This window comes from Geosmithia morbida, assembly GCF_012550715.1.
Source record: "Geosmithia morbida isolate 1262 chromosome Unknown scaffold_16, whole genome shotgun sequence".
NCBI classification, from domain to species: Eukaryota; Fungi; Ascomycota; class Sordariomycetes; order Hypocreales; family Bionectriaceae; genus Geosmithia; species Geosmithia morbida.
Genome location: NW_023336203.1, coordinates 388,099 through 405,737, shown reverse-complemented (window position 1 = coordinate 405,737; position 17,639 = coordinate 388,099). Strand labels below are relative to the sequence as shown.

At 55.2% G+C, this 17,639-nt stretch overlaps 5 protein-coding genes across 5 annotated transcripts; 3 read left to right on the top strand and 2 right to left on the bottom strand.

Moving 5' to 3' along the window:
• Positions 1-1,214: 1,214 nt before the first annotated feature.
• On the bottom strand, positions 1,215-2,847 carry GMORB2_3164 (translation initiation factor 3 subunit L; the record flags this gene model as incomplete). Its single annotated transcript, XM_035465140.1, has 3 exons — positions 1,215-1,298; positions 1,393-2,430; positions 2,560-2,847. 3 exons carry the CDS (start codon positions 2,845-2,847, stop codon positions 1,215-1,217), a joined length of 1,410 nt encoding a protein of 469 aa, XP_035319015.1.
• Positions 2,848-3,655: 808 nt separating this feature from the next.
• GMORB2_3163 (ribosome assembly protein 1) lies at positions 3,656-6,930 on the top strand (the record flags this gene model as incomplete). Its single annotated transcript, XM_035465139.1, has 2 exons — positions 3,656-3,718; positions 3,778-6,930. The coding sequence occupies 2 exons, from the start codon at positions 3,656-3,658 to the stop codon at positions 6,928-6,930; spliced, it is 3,216 nt and encodes a 1,071-aa protein (XP_035319014.1).
• Positions 6,931-8,882: 1,952 nt separating this feature from the next.
• Positions 8,883-10,578, top strand: GMORB2_3162 ([histone H3]-lysine79 N-trimethyltransferase; the record flags this gene model as incomplete). The annotated part of the gene is made up of 2 exons (XM_035465138.1): positions 8,883-9,538; positions 9,654-10,578. 2 exons carry the CDS (start codon positions 8,883-8,885, stop codon positions 10,576-10,578), a joined length of 1,581 nt encoding a protein of 526 aa, XP_035319013.1.
• Positions 10,579-10,893: 315 nt separating this feature from the next.
• Positions 10,894-11,654, bottom strand: GMORB2_3161 (Autophagy protein 16 (ATG16); the record flags this gene model as incomplete). Its single annotated transcript, XM_035465137.1, has 3 exons — positions 10,894-11,055; positions 11,156-11,502; positions 11,603-11,654. 3 exons carry the CDS (start codon positions 11,652-11,654, stop codon positions 10,894-10,896), a joined length of 561 nt encoding a protein of 186 aa, XP_035319012.1.
• Positions 11,655-12,155: 501 nt separating this feature from the next.
• GMORB2_3160 (vacuolar protein sorting-associated protein 16) lies at positions 12,156-15,335 on the top strand (the record flags this gene model as incomplete). Its single annotated transcript, XM_035465136.1, has 6 exons — positions 12,156-12,568; positions 12,641-13,161; positions 13,250-14,463; positions 14,630-14,712; positions 14,884-14,965; positions 15,084-15,335. The coding sequence occupies 6 exons, from the start codon at positions 12,156-12,158 to the stop codon at positions 15,333-15,335; spliced, it is 2,565 nt and encodes an 854-aa protein (XP_035319011.1).
• Positions 15,336-17,639: the final 2,304 nt, after the last annotated feature.

Sequence of the window (17,639 nt, the reverse complement as noted above, 5' to 3'; positions counted from 1 at the left end):
TCCCGCCTTGCAGCAACTCCCGCCATAGTCGGTCCCTTCTCCGCCCCCCGCCCCCCTGTAACAACCGCGTAGCCTCTCTGCCGTCTCAACTAAGGTTATACGATAGAGTTGCCTAGCCTGGGCTGCCTCTTATGCCACCGGGGCCTGCCCGCCACCACAGAGCACTGTGATATTATACATTACAGCCTAATACAGCCTGCTACAGGTCCGGTGCAGCCCCTAACCCCCAACCCCGCCCGCGGGCTCCGTGAGTATTACATGCTATTAGTGCGTACTGGCATGAATACATATATCACACGGGCCTCCAGTACTACGAATACACACCCCACTGATATACGGAGTATTACAGGCTATGATAGAGACCGAAGCTCAGCCACTCTACTCCGTACTGCCCTGCCCTGTACGAGCACTCTGTTGTTACCTTTACCAGTCGCTGCCGGGCAGGTCACACAATCTTACAGTACTGATAGTCGCACGACGTCTGACACACTGCCCCGCCACACCTCGAGCTGGTTGTAAATGCACTCTCATCATACAGTCAGGTGTCGTACTGTCTCATCGCTGATAAGAACAGCAAAAAAAAAAAAAAAGTCATCATCATCCAACCACCTCCGGTCCCCGGTTCATGATTCTTCCTCGTATCCAAGACATTTTCACAGCACCTCGCAGTTGAGTCCCGGTACTTTTGCCAATTCATGCATTCATCTACATATGGAGAAGGGGTGCGGTAATGACCCGCGGAATCTAGGCTACCAGAACTGCATCCTACCATCCATTGTCGTAGAATTGTAGAACTCGGTTATACCCCTCTGGTTATTGAACAAATAGCGAATATGGTGCTGTGCTGGTATGAAACACGCAAGCCTCCCGCGGAAGTCTACCCACTCTTCTTTTCTTTTTTTTTTTCGTGAATCTTCTTTCCTTCTTTCTTGAACTCCCCCTTCTCAAAAAATATCAGGGGAGAGTGCCCAACTCCGTGACGCCATTTGCCATGCAACCTTGTTGGTCCCGCATGTTTTCTTTTCCTCTTCGCTTTCTTCTTATTCCGCACAGGCGTTTTTTCAGAGAAAAGGGGGTAGATAAAAAAAAAAGTAATAAAAAAAAGCTCATACAACCCCTACCAGGACCTTTTTTATCGTATCGTTACCTGGCGTAATTGTTGTTGTTTTTTTGATGCGTGTGCGTTTCAAGGCCATCGCGTCAAACTCCATCACTTAGTTGTAGGTGCGCGACAGGTTCCTCAGGTACCAGTCGACAAGCTTCCTCCCAACCTTGGCCTCGGAGACGTGGATCAGGTCCTACTTTCGTTATCATCATGCACACGGAAAAGGAAGGGGTGAGAGGGAGGCTTCTTTTATGAAAAGATGAGAGGGGCAAAAAGAGAAAACTTACACCCTGGAGAGCATAGTCGAGGTCGCTGACATTGACCAGCTCACCATCGAGCAGACCCGCATCCTGCCAGCGGAGCTGCTTGGTGCGCTGCTTGGCAACCAGCAGCCAGGAGCGCAGCTCCTCGGGGGCGACCTCGAGGAAACCGGCCAGCTTGGAGAGGTCCATGGTGGTGTAGAGGCGGAGGTAGGACTTGATAGTGGGGCTCCACATGTTGGTCTTGACCTCGTCCATGAAGACGGAGAGGTGGTGCTCGACCGGGTCAACGTTGGCCTCGGGGTTCTCAAAGTCCGGGGGCACCGGGGAGATGAACTTGGGGCAGGCAGCGCGGAAGAGCTCCTCGAAGATGGGGAGGGATTCGGGGCCGCCGCGCTGGAGCTTGAGGAGCTGGTCGCCGTACTTCTCGCGCAGGGCGCTGTGGATGGTGTCGTCGAGGCGTGTGGGCTGGAAGGCGACGCAGATGGCGATGAGGGCGTACATCTGCTCGTTCTTCTTGCTGATGGAGTCGAACTGCGCGTTCTTCTGGAAGTTCTTGGTCCTCGATACGTAGATGAGGATGTGGCTGAACATGCGGATGGCGTCGGTGTAACGGTGCATCATCATGTACGAGAACCCAACGTAGTAGTACGTCGTGAAGTGCGCCGCCATGACGCGCGCAAACATGGCCTTCTTGTTGAGCTCGATGTCATCGAGCGTCTTGAGCGCTAGGCTGAAGTCGCCCAGGAGGCAGTGCACGCGGAGCAGGCCGATGATGGAGAAGTAGCCCAGCATCTTGTACAGGTTCTTGGACCCGTACTCGCCCGCCACCGCCGCCGGGTCCTCGCCGCGCTTCGTGGCTGCCAGCTGCTCCGTGATCTGCGACCGCTGGATCAGCGAGTACAGAACATTGAGCACACTGTAGCAACCCCACGTGTTGGGGTTCTCTCGGAGGATCTGCATCTCCTCCTCGTTGTTGGCCTGCCTGGCGATCCGCGACCGGTACGAGCAGAATGAGTTGAACTGGTAGATGAATTCGTCAATGGCATCCCAAGCCCAGTAGTACTATAAAGAATAGTCAGCAATCACATCTCTTTGTCCCGTCCTTGTCTCCCTCTATCCTCTATCCTTCTCTCTCTTTCACTCCCTCTTATCTCTTTTCAAGATAAGACGAAAGGGTTCGGGGCAACACACAGAAGGGGGCTCGAGGTCAACGGGACCTTCCGAGTTGAGGATGAAGTGGAACAGGCTGCAGTAGGCATCGTAGCTCTGGAACTTGACGTCCAGGGGTGCCGAGAAGTCGAGAGGCTGCGCAGCCTGGACAAGACGCGCCTGGATGTCGTCCGCCTGGGGGGCCGAGTTGGTCTGGCTCAGCTCCTCACCGTCCTCGTACTGGACCTGCTCCTTGTACTCGGCTACGAGGGCCTCCTCCTCGGCATCGCTGTCGCCTGCCGGCGCCATGCCGTTCTGGTAGGTCGACATAGTTGATGTATTGCCGTCGGTTTTTGGTTGTCGTCTTTCCTTTCCTCGGTTTGAAAAAGGTGGAAAGTCGAGAAAAAAAGAAGCGAAGGGGGGGGAGGGTCGGACGCGGCGCTGCGGGAATGAGGGGCAGGGAGATCCGAAATTTTGCTGTGGTCCAAGGCAAGCCAACCTTGAATTTTCGTGAGTCTTAGGGCTTTTTGCGGTTTGCGGGTGAATGAGTGGGGTGTGTGTACCGGATATGGTCATGAGATATAGCTTATATACATGCCATGGGCGTCAGCCATGCTTTGCGTACATATTATATGACTAACCATATTATCCCAGAAAAAGAGGGGTCAATATTCACTAAAGCGGGCTTCCAGTTTGGAGGGGCATATGGGCCATGACGATACCTGGATGGAGGGGCAGATGAAGAATCGAGGGAACCGTGTCTCACTGTCTTTGCTTGTGCTCAAACGAATATACGGCACCAGGTTTCGAACTTGATGCATACTGCATATAGACATCTACACTCTCTGGTTTCTACCCTCCAAGCTCTCGACAGTCATAATCCATCTACATTGGGGCGCTGCTTTTCTGGGCTACAAGTTGGAGCCAAGACAGATTAGTCACACACTATGACCAAACAACTAAGCACTACTGCACTATCGTCATTCTGAGTGAGAATTTGTCTTTTATAGACGTCTCGAATATATACCATCCTCCAGGCCGTGTCGCCTTGTCTTTTGAGCAAAGAGCGTAGACTGTTCATATCAGTACATATCCAGCCACGACTGCGAAGCTTCACCCGCTTTGTCCCGCCACCACGATGCCTGTCGTCACTCCAGAGAAGCTGGCTGCTCTGCAGAAGCAGCCCCAGGACATTCGTAATGTGAGATCCCCGAGACATCTATTATTGGTCATCTTTTGCGCGTGCTGACTTATTCAAAGATTTGCATCCTGGCCCACGTCGACCATGGCAAGACGTCCCTCACTGACGCCCTACTTGCTACCAACGGCATCATCTCGCCCAAACTTGCCGGTAAGATCCGGTACCTCGATTCGCGTCCAGATGAGCAGACGCGTGGAATCACCATGGAGTCATCAGCCATATCGCTCTACTTCTCCATGCTTCGCCGGTCAGCACCCGAGGCTACCCCAGAGCAAAAGGAGTACCTTATCAACCTCATCGACTCGCCCGGCCACATCGACTTTAGCAGTGAGGTATCCACTGCTTCGCGACTCTGTGACGGCGCCGTCGTTCTAGTGGATGCCGTCGAGGGTGTGTGCAGCCAGACAGTGACGGTGCTCCGGCAGACGTGGATCGAGAAGCTGAAACCGCTGTTGGTCATTAACAAGATGGACCGACTGGTCACGGAGCTGCAGATGAGTCCTGCCGAAGCGTTTGTCCATCTGAGCAGGCTTCTCGAGCAGGTCAACGCCGTCCTGGGAAGCTTCTTCCAGGGTGAGCGCATGGAGGAGGACCTTAACTGGAGAGCCAAGATGGAGGAACGCATCAGCGCGTCCACGGCCGCGAAAGAGGAGGCCATTCTCGCGGACCAGGCCGCAGGTGCTGGTGACTCGGCAGAGGTCCAGTGGGAGGAGATGGACGATGAAGAGCTTTACTTTGCTCCTGAGAGAAATAATGTCATCTTCAGCAGTGCTGTCGACGGCTGGGCCTTTACCAGCCGCCAGTTTGCTAGCATATACGAGAAGAAGCTGGGTATCAAGCGCGGTGTCATGGAAAAGGTCCTCTGGGGCAACTACTATCTCGACCCTAAAACAAGGAAGGTTCTCGGCCCGAAACACCTCAAGGGTCGTAACCTCAAGCCTATATTTGTCCAGCTCGTCCTTGAACCAATCTGGACCGTCTACCAGGCCACGACTGGTGGTGACGACGGAAAGGGTGACCCCGTCCTTCTGGAGAAGGTCACCAAGTCGCTCAACATTACCATCCCCCCCCATGTCTCCAGGACACGCGACCCGCGCCAGCTCTTGACCACCGTCTTCTCCGCCTGGCTTCCGCTGTCAACCGCCCTGCTCGTCTCCGTTGTGGAGAGTCTGCCATCGCCACCCGTGGCTCAGGCGGAGCGACTGCCTAATCTGCTGGAGGAGGCTCCAGGGTATGAATCCATCGACAAGGAAATCAAAGACGCAATGATCTCATTTAAGGACTCAACGTCAGACCCCGTCGTAGCCTACGTCAGTAAGATGGTCTCAGTGCCCGAGAGCGAGCTACCGGAGAACAAGCGCAGGCCAGGGCAAATGACGGGAGAAGAGGCTCGGGATCTGGCCCGCAAAAAGCGAGCCGAGGCGGCAAAGGCAGCCCGAGAAGACAAGGGAGACAGCAGCAACGGCATGGACCCCCTGGCAGAGGCCCTGGACAATGCCGACATCAGCGACCCTTTACCTGGGCCCGCGGAAGAGAAGCACGACCCAGAGCACCTCATCGGCTTCGCACGTATATACTCGGGTACCCTGTCTGTGGGCGACAAGCTGTACGTCATCCCGCCTAAGTGGTCGCCCGCGAAGCCGGATGCGGAACCCCGACCGCAAGAAGTCACCGTCACGTCACTGTACATGCTCATGGGACGCAACCTCGAGGCACTCCCCTCTGTACCCGCCGGCGTCGTCTTCGGCATCGGCGGCCTGGAGGGCAAGATTCTCAAGTCTGGAACGTTGTGCAGCCGTCTTCCGGGGGCCGTCAACCTCGCGGGTGTGAGCATGACGGGTCAGCCGATTGTGCGTGTGGCCCTGGAGCCTGTCAACCCGCTCGACCTGGACAAGATGATCCAGGGCTTGAAGCTCCTCGTACAGAGCGACCCTTGCGCCGAATACGAACAGTTCAGCAGCGGAGAGCACGTGCTCCTCACAGCGGGCGAACTGCACCTGGAGCGGTGCATGACGGATATTCGCGATAGGTTTGGGCGATGCGAGATCCAGGCCGGCGCCCCCATCGTTCCATATAGGGAGACGACGGTGCGAGCAGAGGACATGCGACCACCGGCGAACCGGGAACTGGGACGAGGCGCCGTCGTGGGCGTCACAAGCTCCAAGCAAGTGACCATCTCACTACGGGTGCGTCCCATCCCCGTAGAGGCGACCGACTTTCTCGTCAAGAATGTCGACTCCATCAGGCGGCTGTATAAGACGCAACACGAGGCCGAGGATGAGCAGCAGCAAGACGGCCAGGAGAAGATCGAAGCCGACACGGAGCTGGCGGCCGGCAACGTGCTGTCGGTCGAGGACCTCCGGAAGAAGCTGAAGGAGAAACTGGAGCACAGCAAGGGCGGGCGAGACGTGTGGAAGAACCAGGTGGACCGCATTGCTGCGTTTGGACCGCGACGCACGGGTCCCAACCTGCTCATCGACGCGACCAAGGATGGCATCCTGTCCAGGGTATTCGCCAGCCCTGGGGAGGAGGGGACCAGCGAAGCGCCCAAGGCAGCCGACAAGCTGGACCCGCGGCAGTTCTCGGACAAGATCAACTACGCCTTCCAGCTGGCGACGGCACAGGGGCCGCTGTGCAGCGAGCCGATGCAGGGTGTGGCCATCTTCATCGAGGAAGTGAGGCTCGATGTCGGTTCGGGCGAGGAGTCTCTCGCGCGCGACCGCACGGGCGAGATCATCAAGACGATGCAGGCGTCCGTGCGGGCCGGGTTCCTCGACTGGTCGCCCCGCCTCATGCTGGCCATGTACACGGTGGAGATCCAGGCGTCGACGGACGTTCTGGGCAGGGTATACGACGTGCTCACGCGGCGCAGGGGCCGCGTCGTGGCGGAGACTATGAACGAGGGCACGCCCTTCTTCACCATTCAGGCCCTGCTGCCCGTGGCCGAGAGCTTCGGCTTCGCCGACGAGATGCGCAAACGCACCAGCGGCGCCGCCCAGCCCCAGCTCATATTTGCCGGCTTCGAGGTCCTGGACGAGGACCCCTTCTGGGTGCCCTTCACCGAGGACGACCTCGAGGACCTAGGCGAGCTGGCCGACAAGGAGAACGTGGCAAAGCGGTACATGGACGCCGTGAGGAGGAAGAAGGGTCTCCTTGTCGAGGGGAGGAACGTGGCCACCGATGCCGAGAAGCAGAAGACTCTGAAGAGGTAGACAAGTTTATAGATGGTGAGAAAACAAAAAGTGTCTGCTCTCCTATACGATGACCGGACCTGGTCTGTACTACGATAGACCCGGGCAGATGTAGGCTATATATTTATAAATATCAGTTCGTATCCGTCGGTCAGACCGTCTTACAGCCACAGCACGCGTACTCATCGAAATGTGACCGACGTGGACGTCAATAGACAGCTGTGTATCCATCGGGTTGGGCGGTCTGCGACGTGATGCCTTTCCTATGCCAACGCTGTCGTACTCGTCGGATCAGCCAGAGTCCAACGGAAAGGCAGCGCAGAATCGACAGAAATATAAAAAAGACCAAGATGCATATTCCGTGCCGTTGGTAGACTTCCTAGATGACATATCATGGCCAGAAGCACATTCGTGGAACAGGCTACTGGCCAGATGGCTCATCTGACAACTACGATGATCTGCTACACGTGAAAGAGGAGAGACGTGTGGACCCATACGACGTATCTTGGTGTACATCGTGCGTGGGGGATGAGCGATGGATGGAGTATGACGATGGGCGTGTGCATATTGTTGGTTTACGAGGCATTTTGCGTCCATCATGTCCGATCCGATGGTCGAGTCTAGGTATAATGACGGTGTATGCAGTTGAGTTGGATGCAGACGGAAAGATGACGACGGTCTCGACCCCCCCCCCCCCCCCCCCCCCCCCCCCGGACATGTTTCCCATGATGGACTTTCCAGGGGTTGCGCAGTGATTGGTGCCACTACCGTGGTGGGTTGGGCTTTGTATTGATATGGATAGCACTGTATTGTACCACTGTACGATAGTAGCAGTAGTGACTTGATACAGTGACATATTGGACGGCGGTTGAACTGCCCGAGGTTCCCTCTAGCCTCGACACTCTACTCGACTTTACAGAACCGGTATTAGGTCAAACAGAGAGAGTGCTCTCCTACTTGTCCATTTTACCTGTAGTGGTACCGAAGCTGCAGTGATCCGCCCATTTCAAATCCTGGCCCGGGTGGACTCTTTATGGATCCGCGATCCATGGGCTCGAGCTGGGGGGGGGAGGGGGGAGGGGGTCACTGACTCACTGGCCACTGGTCAGTCAGTCATTCACCCCATAGCGCATCGTTACGGCGTATTACAATACATATAATACTACTACAGATTACTTACCACTACTACTACTGCCACTACTACTACTACTCCTACTACTACTCGTAGCCCTGTAGGTAATAGCTAGTAATAGTAGTGCTACCAATACAGATTGCTACGAGTAGTTTATTACCACAAGTACGAGTACATAAGATTTGTAGTTACTATAAGTAGTTACTATGAGTAGCTACTGTGAGTATTGATACTCCGTAGTTCTTATGAGTAGTACTCCGTGCTACTGGATGCTTAGAAGACTGCTGCTGATTAAGGAGAGAGAGGACAGAGAGAAACCCTCCCGCCTTGCCTCCACCGTTCGACATTCCCCTTCTCATTGCCATTCCCGTTCACCACCCCCCTCTGTCTCTCTTTGTTCCATCGCCCATCTTGCGCGCGCGTGTGTAATATCACTACTTTCTACTTCTCCTCCTTCCTTATCATCTTCTTTTCTTTTAACGTCTACCCTCTTTTCTTTGGGATCGCGTTTTCCGCCCAAACTTTGGGTAACTCTACACACACTCCTTCATCCTCTCTCTTCTATTCTATCGTGTTCTTTCTATTCATTTTATACCTTTTTTTCTCTTATCCCGTCTCATTTTAATTCCAGAAGACTTGCTTGCGCACGCGCGCACACACTCCCACACACCTACGCAAAACAAAACGCAGAGAGACACGTTTCTAAACGCACACCCGAACCGACATCATCTCTTTTTTTCTCCTCTTCTTTTCCTTCTTACTGTCCCTTCGGTCCTTCCCGCCTCAGCCGCATTCCAACCCCACAACACGATACGTACACGACTCCTCACCCTCTCCCATCATGCCTCTCTTCAGTTCGAAAAACAACAAGTTCAAGGCAAACCCGCCCAAGATTCGCGTCGAAAAGGTCGCCGTCAGCCGCCCCGCTCCGAAGCCGGCGATCCCGTCCTCGTCCAGCGCGCGCTCCCCCCTCGCCACCGCATCTGCCTCTTCATCCTCTGCCCGACCCTCGCCGCGACCCTCGCCCAAGCCCAATCCGTCCTCTGGTCTCGCCCGTCGCCAAAGCAGCCACTCACCCTACCCTTCGTCGTCGGACGAGCGTCGCGGGACAAGCACAACCTCCACCAGCACAGCAGACCGGAAGCGCAAGGCCGGCGGCTCCGGCGGCTCCTCGTCCCGCAGCGGTTCCGCCGCAGTACGCAGGTCGCCAGCCGTCGAGCGCGTCAAGTTCGACAAAGACAGCGACGCTGAGGACGACGAGTGGCTGACCCTCGAGACGCGCAAGCGACAGCGTCAGGCCACCCATGACAGCCGATCCGAGGACCTGAACCGCCGACTCGGCAACCCGCGCTCCTTTGACGGTCACCACGATGACCTCGAGTTCGTTCACGCCGACCAGCTAGCCTCTCTCGACAACCGATGCGTGCCCGTCATGGGTGCCGTGAAGGAGGATGTTGACATACAGTTGCAGTACCCGAGTCTATGTCCGCGAGAAAGGTTGGTGCTATGCCCCCCTTCACTTCCCCCAGCTAGCCCCCCTCCCCTCCCCTCCTGCCCCACCCCCCACCTTTGCGAAAACGTGCGCTGACCGTACCCCCTCGCCCCCCCTTAGATTTCAACTGGTATGGGCCAAGGACAAGATCGACGCCATCGATGCGAGCATCAAGGTCGTCCGACTAGTGGCGGAAAACTACCTCGACGAGAACGCGGCCGAGCCGTTCACCAACCACACGACAGGTCTAATACGGCGGCTGGAAAAGGCGTCCAACCGTAACGTGCAGGACCTGATGGGATTTAAGGCTGCCCTGAGCGAGTACAACGAGACGCTTCTGCAGCTGGTCGAGGATGGCGTCGTGTCCAGGAACCTCGAGTCGCGCCACGAGCTACCGCGCCACCTGGCCGCCTTCATCCTCGACCAGATATACGACCGCACTGTGGCGCCCCACGTTGACCTGCTGGCCAAGTACGAGAACGGCACCGATTTCGTGTACGGCGAGCTGCTACATCCCTTCGTGTCCAAGATGCTTGTCGACGACATCAAGATGAGCTCCAACCAGGTCTTTGTCGACCTGGGGTCCGGCGTCGGCAACGTCGTCCTTCAAGCCGCCCTCGAGGTCGGCTGCGAAAGCTGGGGGTGCGAGATGATGGACAACGCAGCCAACCTGGCAGAAGCCCAGCACCGAGAGTTCGCCGCCCGCTGTCTTATGTGGGGCATCAAGCCCGGGGAGACGCATATTGAGAGGGGTGATGTGCGTAAGAACATCCGCATCCATGATGCCCTCAAGCGCGCAGATGTCGTATTGGTCAACAACAAGGCCTTTACAGCCCAACTCAACGACGACCTCGTCCGCATGTTCCTTGACCTCAAGTCTGGCTGCAAGGTCATCTCGCTCAAGTCGTTTGCCGGCGAGTCGTCGAGCTACAACGTCAACGACGTCGGGAGCACCATCCTCGATGTCGAGGAGCACACGTACCCGGAAGGGTATGTGAGCTGGACCAATGCGGGCGGGGCGTATTATATCGCCACACGCAAGTAAAACCAGATGAGAGCCAAAAAGGAACAAGAACGAGATCTGCGAGCATTTTTCTTCATTCGTCAGCTGGACAGACGTTGCATTGCTTCTTGGTTGAGAATTTTTTTGTGTGTCTTTCTTCTGAAGAAGGAAGAGAACGAAAGACAATGAAACGCAGGATACGCAAAGATACAAACGGATTGAACGGGAGATGGGAATGAAATGCATCAGCATAAGAATGAGAGGAACGCGGGGGGTCTTTTACCTAGTAGCGTAACATTCTATACTCGTAGCGTCGTCATCTGCCCCCTTTAACTTCTGTTCTCTGCTTCTTCACCTTCACGACTTGGTCTCATTAGCGAGGTTCATGGCTTCCGCCTCTTGACCCATTCTCTTCATCCATCGGTCAACGAGTTCCTTGTTTTCCTTTTTAACCTTGTCGCGCTCTTTTTCGGCCAGGGAGAGTTGCAAGTTAAGCGTAATCATCTCATCCTGAACGTTCTACACACGCAAAAACACATCAGCAGAACAAACGGCACAGGTTAGCGCAATCGACCCATGTGATGCGGAAACCCGGAGAGAATGAGAGGTGATGCCTCACCTCAACAAGCTTCCTCTTCTCACGCAACTCATGCTCCCGGTCCTTTAGTCTCCTGATGAGCGCCGCCCTTTCTACATCGAGAGCCTTGATGTTCTTTGTGTCGGATTTCGTCTTGATACGGAGCTTATCGAGTTCCTCCTCTGCCGCACGCAGGCGTGCCTCGGACACGCCCTTGGACCGCATCGCCTCAGCCAGATCAAGACGTAGCTGGGCTATGGTAGGGTCGTCGTTGCCACCACTGCCACTGGCCTGCTTCTGGTGGGATCTGCCGGCTGCTGATGGCCTGGATGCCTCGAGGGCGGCTTTTTCTGCCTCGAGAGCAGAGATGCGATCGGCCATTTGTGAGCCTGACCAGTCGAGATGTCAGTCAAGGTGTGCGTGGAGGGAGTATTGGAAGGAGATAGAGGCACATGCATGTCTGTACTAGTTCCATGTTGACGGGATTACTGAGCTCTGCATCCTTGAAGGATGAGAGGTACTCAGAGCGCCAGTCTGGCATGCTTTTCGGTAGATGGACGATGATGATGTATGAGGTGGGATGAAACGAGCAGAGAGGGAGGCTTGTGAAGGTGGGGATGATGTATAGATGGCGTCGAGCTATAATAACAGATAGACGCATGCATTCACGAGGCGGAAAATGCGGACATACAATCCTGGCATGCTTAACTGAGCATCTTCATAGGAAGAGTGAGCAAGTATGAGAGAAACGAAAATGCAGAAGGAGGGAACAGAGATCAACCTCGGGTTCCTTTGCATACAGTAACCTCGTGAGTCGATGGAAGCCGTTCTGCTCCTTCTATGATGCGCGGCCCGCATTTAGCCGAAGAATCTCCATCGACGTCACCACGGCCCAAGAGAGCTTGGCTATCCGGTCCAGCTCACCCCCATTGACGACCAAAAGTCTGTCCGCAACCAGGAAACAAGACGCTTGGGCATGACGATGCGATAGCCCTAGCCCTTTCCCGGACACTGCCCTGCCACCTGCCCCAGAAGAGCACATATGGAGACGACCCTTCATCCCAGCGCTGCCTGGGAAAGCGTGGGCGACAAGTGGTTCCGCAAGACGCAGCTGTACACCGAAGTGTTCGACCAGGACATCGACCTCGACAACTACATTGTGGCCGGAGCGCCCTACGGCGGAGCGCTGGCCCTGTTCCGCGATGAGACCAAGCTGCACGAGTACCGGCCCGGACGGTCATCCAAGCCCGTCATCGACATCTACACCCTGGCCGGCAAGAAGTTGCGGGCCATTCCCTGGGACAAAGGGCCGATAAAGGGACTGGGGTGGTCCGAGGACGAGACGCTGCTGGTCGTCACGGCAGACGGAGGGGTGCGCTGCTACGACCTCCAGGGCGATTTTAGCCATTTCTCACTCGGCCACGGCGCCGATGTTCACGGTGTCAGGTCGTGTCGGTAAGCATCCGGTGTCTCTGCGCGTGGGGGGTTGAGGTCTTGTACTGATGGAAGGGTGTGTTGCAACGATAGCTTCTACGATACCGGAATGGTCGCCCTTCTCGAGAACAATACCCTGATATCAGTCACTTCGTATACCGAGCCGAGACCGAAACAGCTGGCGTCGCTGCCGCGGCAGCTGGCCGACGACGACGGTGATGACCATATTCACTCATGGGGCGTCATGTCGCCCAACCACACTCTCTCGCGGTCCGTCGAGGTCCTTCTGAGCGTCGGGTCGACCGTCTACATCGTCGACTCCAACGATTGCGAGGACCGGTTCCTCGACATTGGGCCTTTTAGCCACATCAGCGTGTCGCCCGATGGGCAGTTTGTCAACCTGTACGGCCAAAATGGCAAGGCTCACATCATCTCGAGCGACTTCCAGGAGAGGATCTTTGAGCACGACTCCGACTCCAGCACGCCGCCGCTGTACGTCGAGTGGTGCGGGAGCGATCCGCTCATTGCGTGGGAGGACGAGGTGCACATCATCGGGCCGGGCGACGTCTCGTCGTCTTACATCTACGACAGCACGCGCGTGCATGTGTTTTCCGGTACGTACTACCGGTCATATGCGGCGCCGGGTATCTTTCTTCCTTTTCTTTTATTTATCTATCTTCGATGACCTGACAGTGAAAGCAGAGTACGACGGAGCGCGTCTGATCACAAACGACTTTTGCGAGTTCCTGGAGCGAGTACCGCAGGAGACGCTGGACGTCCTGGGCCCGGCGTCGGAGTCGAGCCCGGCGTCGATACTGCTGGACGCCGTAGGCCAGCTGGAGATGGAGTCGCCCAAGGCAGACGACTACATCCAGCTGATTCGGCCGAACCTGACGGACGCGGTAGACACGTGCGTCAACGCGGCGGGGCGCGAATTCGAGGCGTACTGGCAGAAGCGGCTGCTCAAGGCGGCGTCATTTGGCAAGTCGGTGCTGGACATGTACAACAGCGACGACTTTGTCGACATGTGCGAGACGCTGAGGGTGCTGAACGCGGTGCGGTTCTACGAGACGGGTATGCCCCTGTCGTACGAGCAGTACCACCGTCTGACGCCGGAGAAGGTGGTGGGGCGGCTGCTGAACCGGCACGAGTACCTGCTGGCGCTCAAGATTGCGGGGTACCTGAACCTGCCGACGGACAGGATCTACGTGCACTGGGCGTCGAGCAAGGTGCGCATGGGGACCGAGGACGACGAGACCATCTGCCGGATGGTGGTGGAGCGGCTGGCGGGCAAGCCGGGCATCTCGTTCGAGGAGATTGCGCGGGCGGCGTACCACGAGGGCCGCGGGCGGCTGGCGACGGAACTGCTCAACCACGAGCCCCGGGCGGGGCGGCAGGTGCCCCTCCTCCTGGACATGGACGAGGACGAGCTGGCGCTGGACAAGGCGGTGGAGAGCGGCGACACGGACCTGATGCTGTCGGTGCTGCTGAAGCTGCGCAAGAAGCTCCCGCTGGCCGCCTTCTTCCGCACGCTCAACCCGCGGCCGACGGCGACGGCGCTCGTCGAGGCCGCGGCGCTGGCGGAGAGCGACAACGGCACGCTCAAGGACCTGTACTACCAGGACGACAGGCGCGTGGACGGCGCGGCCGTCTTCGTCCGCGAGTCGCTCGCGCAGCCGTCGCCGCGCACGGCGTCGGACAAGCTCGCCCTGGCGGCCAAGCTGGTGTCGGACTCGCGGGAGACGTCGTTTGAGCTGCAATCGCTCAAGGAGGCGGCCACGCTGCTGCGCATGCAGGACGCCCTCGACAGGGACCTCACGGACTCGTTTACGGGCCTCAGCGTCAACGAGACCATGTTTAAGCTGATCAACCTGGGCTTCTACGGGAGGGCGAAGAAGATACAGAGCGAGTTCAAGGTACCTGAAAAGGTGGCGTGCTGGATCCGGTGAGTTTTTTTTCTTTTTCCTTTCTCCCCCCCCCCCTTTCTCTTCTCTTCTTTTCCTTTCAACTTCTTTTTTTAAAGCCTCTTTCTTTCTTTCAGCCCTCCCCCATCCCCCTCCTTTTATTTACTCATCTANTAAGCTGATCAACCTGGGCTTCTACGGGAGGGCGAAGAAGATACAGAGCGAGTTCAAGGTACCTGAAAAGGTGGCGTGCTGGATCCGGTGAGTTTCTTTCCTTTCTCTTCTTTCTCTCTCTCTTTTTCTCTTCTCTTCTTTTCCTTTCAACTTCTTTTTTTAAAGCCTCTTTCTTTCTTTCAGCCCTCCCCCATCCCCCTCCTTTTATTTACTCATCTATCTCGGATATCATAAGTGCTTGTGTATTGACAGGACCAGATTACGTGCCCTCGTGGCCAAGAGAGATTGGCATGAGATCGAAGACATTTCCAAGTCGAGGAACAGTCCCATCGGATGGGAGGTAAGTCTCACTCTCCATGATCTGCGGACTTGCGAATCTTGAAATGTCTATGACGACGAAAAGGGAGAAATGAAGACTGACTGACTGGTTGACTGACGGAAAAAAAAAAAAAAAACAGCCTTACTTTGACTTGGTCTTACAAGCGGGAAATCAAAAGGTAGCGGCCATCTTCATACCGAAATGCACGAGGCTAGAGCAAGGGGCTACGATTGAAATGTACGAAAAGTGCGGCATGAGGTTGAGGGCGGCGGAGGAGGCCACCAGATTGAAGGATGCGGAGGCTTGGCAGAGGTTACTCGAGGCGGCGGGACGTGATACGCAGGAGGGAAGGGAGATTGAGAGGCTGGGAAATGCGGTGTTTAAGAAGTGATTCTCTTTTTTTTTCTTCTCACACATTTCCACACACATTTCTACTCTCTATATCATCACTCCCCCCCCCCTCCCCCCCTGATTCTCTATACATTTTTGTTTCTTGTTTCCCGGTGGTAGCTTTTGTTGAAATTGTTGCTGGGATGCTTGCTTGCTTAGATGCTTTCTTGTTTTGCCTGTGAGCCATAGTGATTGAACTCTCGAACAGGACGACAATAATAACAGCAATTCATGTCTTGACATTGTGCTGGCTGTCTTGCAGTGTTACTGTCATGTTGATGATGTCACAAGATGAACGGAATGACCGCATTCGGAGGAACCCCTGGGGGTGGAGGTGACAATCTTCCACTTCCCCCTCTCCCCCCCCCCCCCCCTGATTGCAGTCCCTCAAGATTCCCCTCGCATGGTTAGTTCCGTCGAAGAGGGTCATGATACCTGCCTAGACCCTAGGGGAAAGCGTCAGCGCGTGATACTAGCAGGATAGCCGCACCTACGGGCTACCATTATGGGCACCACAGTACCTCCCGCGTACGAAGAGTGCAAGCATCACATCGGACCCTAGCAAAAAGAAAGAGGTAGGTGAGCTGTCAGTGGAAAGGCGCGATGTGATTGATGCCTGCCTGTTCCTGTCAGATCTACCATCATCATCTACTCCGTACAGATGATACGGACGGAGCAGAGCTAGAGCTAGCAGGGCAAGCTGAGAAACCTTGCCAAAAAGGAGAGAGAAGAAGGAGAAGAGAAAGAGAAGAGTCAGAAGAGGTACGGGAGTACTCTCGTACAGATGAATAGTCAGAGAAGACATGGTCTAGGAATGGAGTGACGGGGAAATGCAATGCAGGAGCGTCCAGCACCTTTCTTTTTTTTTTGTTTGTTTGTTTGTCTTGTCTAGTCTCTTGTTTTGTTTCTAGAAACCAGAGCCCTCTGTATGTGTGTGTGTGTGTGTATGTGCGTCTGTGACACAATATAAAGCAGGTTTTCGGTATTGACTGTGCCAATGCGCATCATGGAGTACAGGATGCGAGTTGGGGGGGGGGGGGGGGCCCTCACAGCTTTGCTCGGCCCGCCTTTTGATAGTCACAGGTATGGTTAATGCTAGGGAGGATGGCAAGGTGCAACTGGTCACACAGTATTATTTTAACCATCTATTTATCTATTTATTATTATTATTACTATTATTATTATTATTATTATTATTATTATTTACCATCATTGTCTATCAACATCATCTTCCATTCTTCTCTCGAGGTGCAATGGAATGCTCATGACAAGGTGAGGAGGACGTCACCTTGCATTGAAAGGCTTGCATTAAAAGGCTTGCATTATAACGGCATAAGCGGGGAGGGGCTAAGAGTCAGTGTTGATTGATATCCATGCCCCATGTAGAAGGGAGTACGAGAGTAAGGATGCTCATACTCCAAGGATAGAGAGCAGATGGAGATGAAGATCAATCAAGTAGAGTTAATCTGCAGAGCAGGTTAGCAAAAAAAAAAATAAAAAAAAAAAAATAAAAATAGGCTTAGAGGCTAGAGGTATCGATACAAGATGTATCGTATGTTTGCGGACAGGACCGTCTCCTTGCCGGCGCCCCCCGTTTTTTATTCTCCCTCCCCAGCCCCCTCTGGATAGGTAGAGAGAGGGAAAAGCTGGTGGTTACCTAGAATAACATGTAATCCGTCATCTGTACTGGTAATCTATACATTGTCACCTAAGGGGAGGGGCTTCACCAGAGGAGTGGATGGCGCTCTGAGAGATATGATGGGGGGAGGGGGCTGGATTGGATGGCTTGGGAGTTGAGCTGGGCGTATCGGGAGTAGTCTGCACATACTCGTATATACGACGGATACAGGTCAGGTCATACACAACAGCCGCTACCCCTCTGTCCCGCTACGAGCACAGAGATCAACCTATAACCTGTATGGGTGTCGCTCGATGCAGCAAGGCACGGTCTACCGTTGCCTGCACCTGAGCCTGAGCCTTTGAAGAGGGCAGGGGCGGGGACGAGAGGGACGGGTCATGAGCCACGCACGGCAGATGATTGAGGATCGAGGGCCGAGAAGTCTTGCGAAACCTCGTGACCGAGCAGCTGACTCGAACATGTGTTCAGGCCGTCCAGGCAGGCTACGACTCTAACCAGCCAGTGCTAGTCATTACCCCCCCGGCTGCGATCGGCAGTATTAGGCATAGCGTCAGAATAGGTAATCAGGGACACACAACACACACACACACGGAGAGAGAGAGAGAGAGTGTGAGAGAGAGAGAGTGTGTGTGAGAGAGAGAGAGAGAGTGTGAGAGAGAGAGAGAG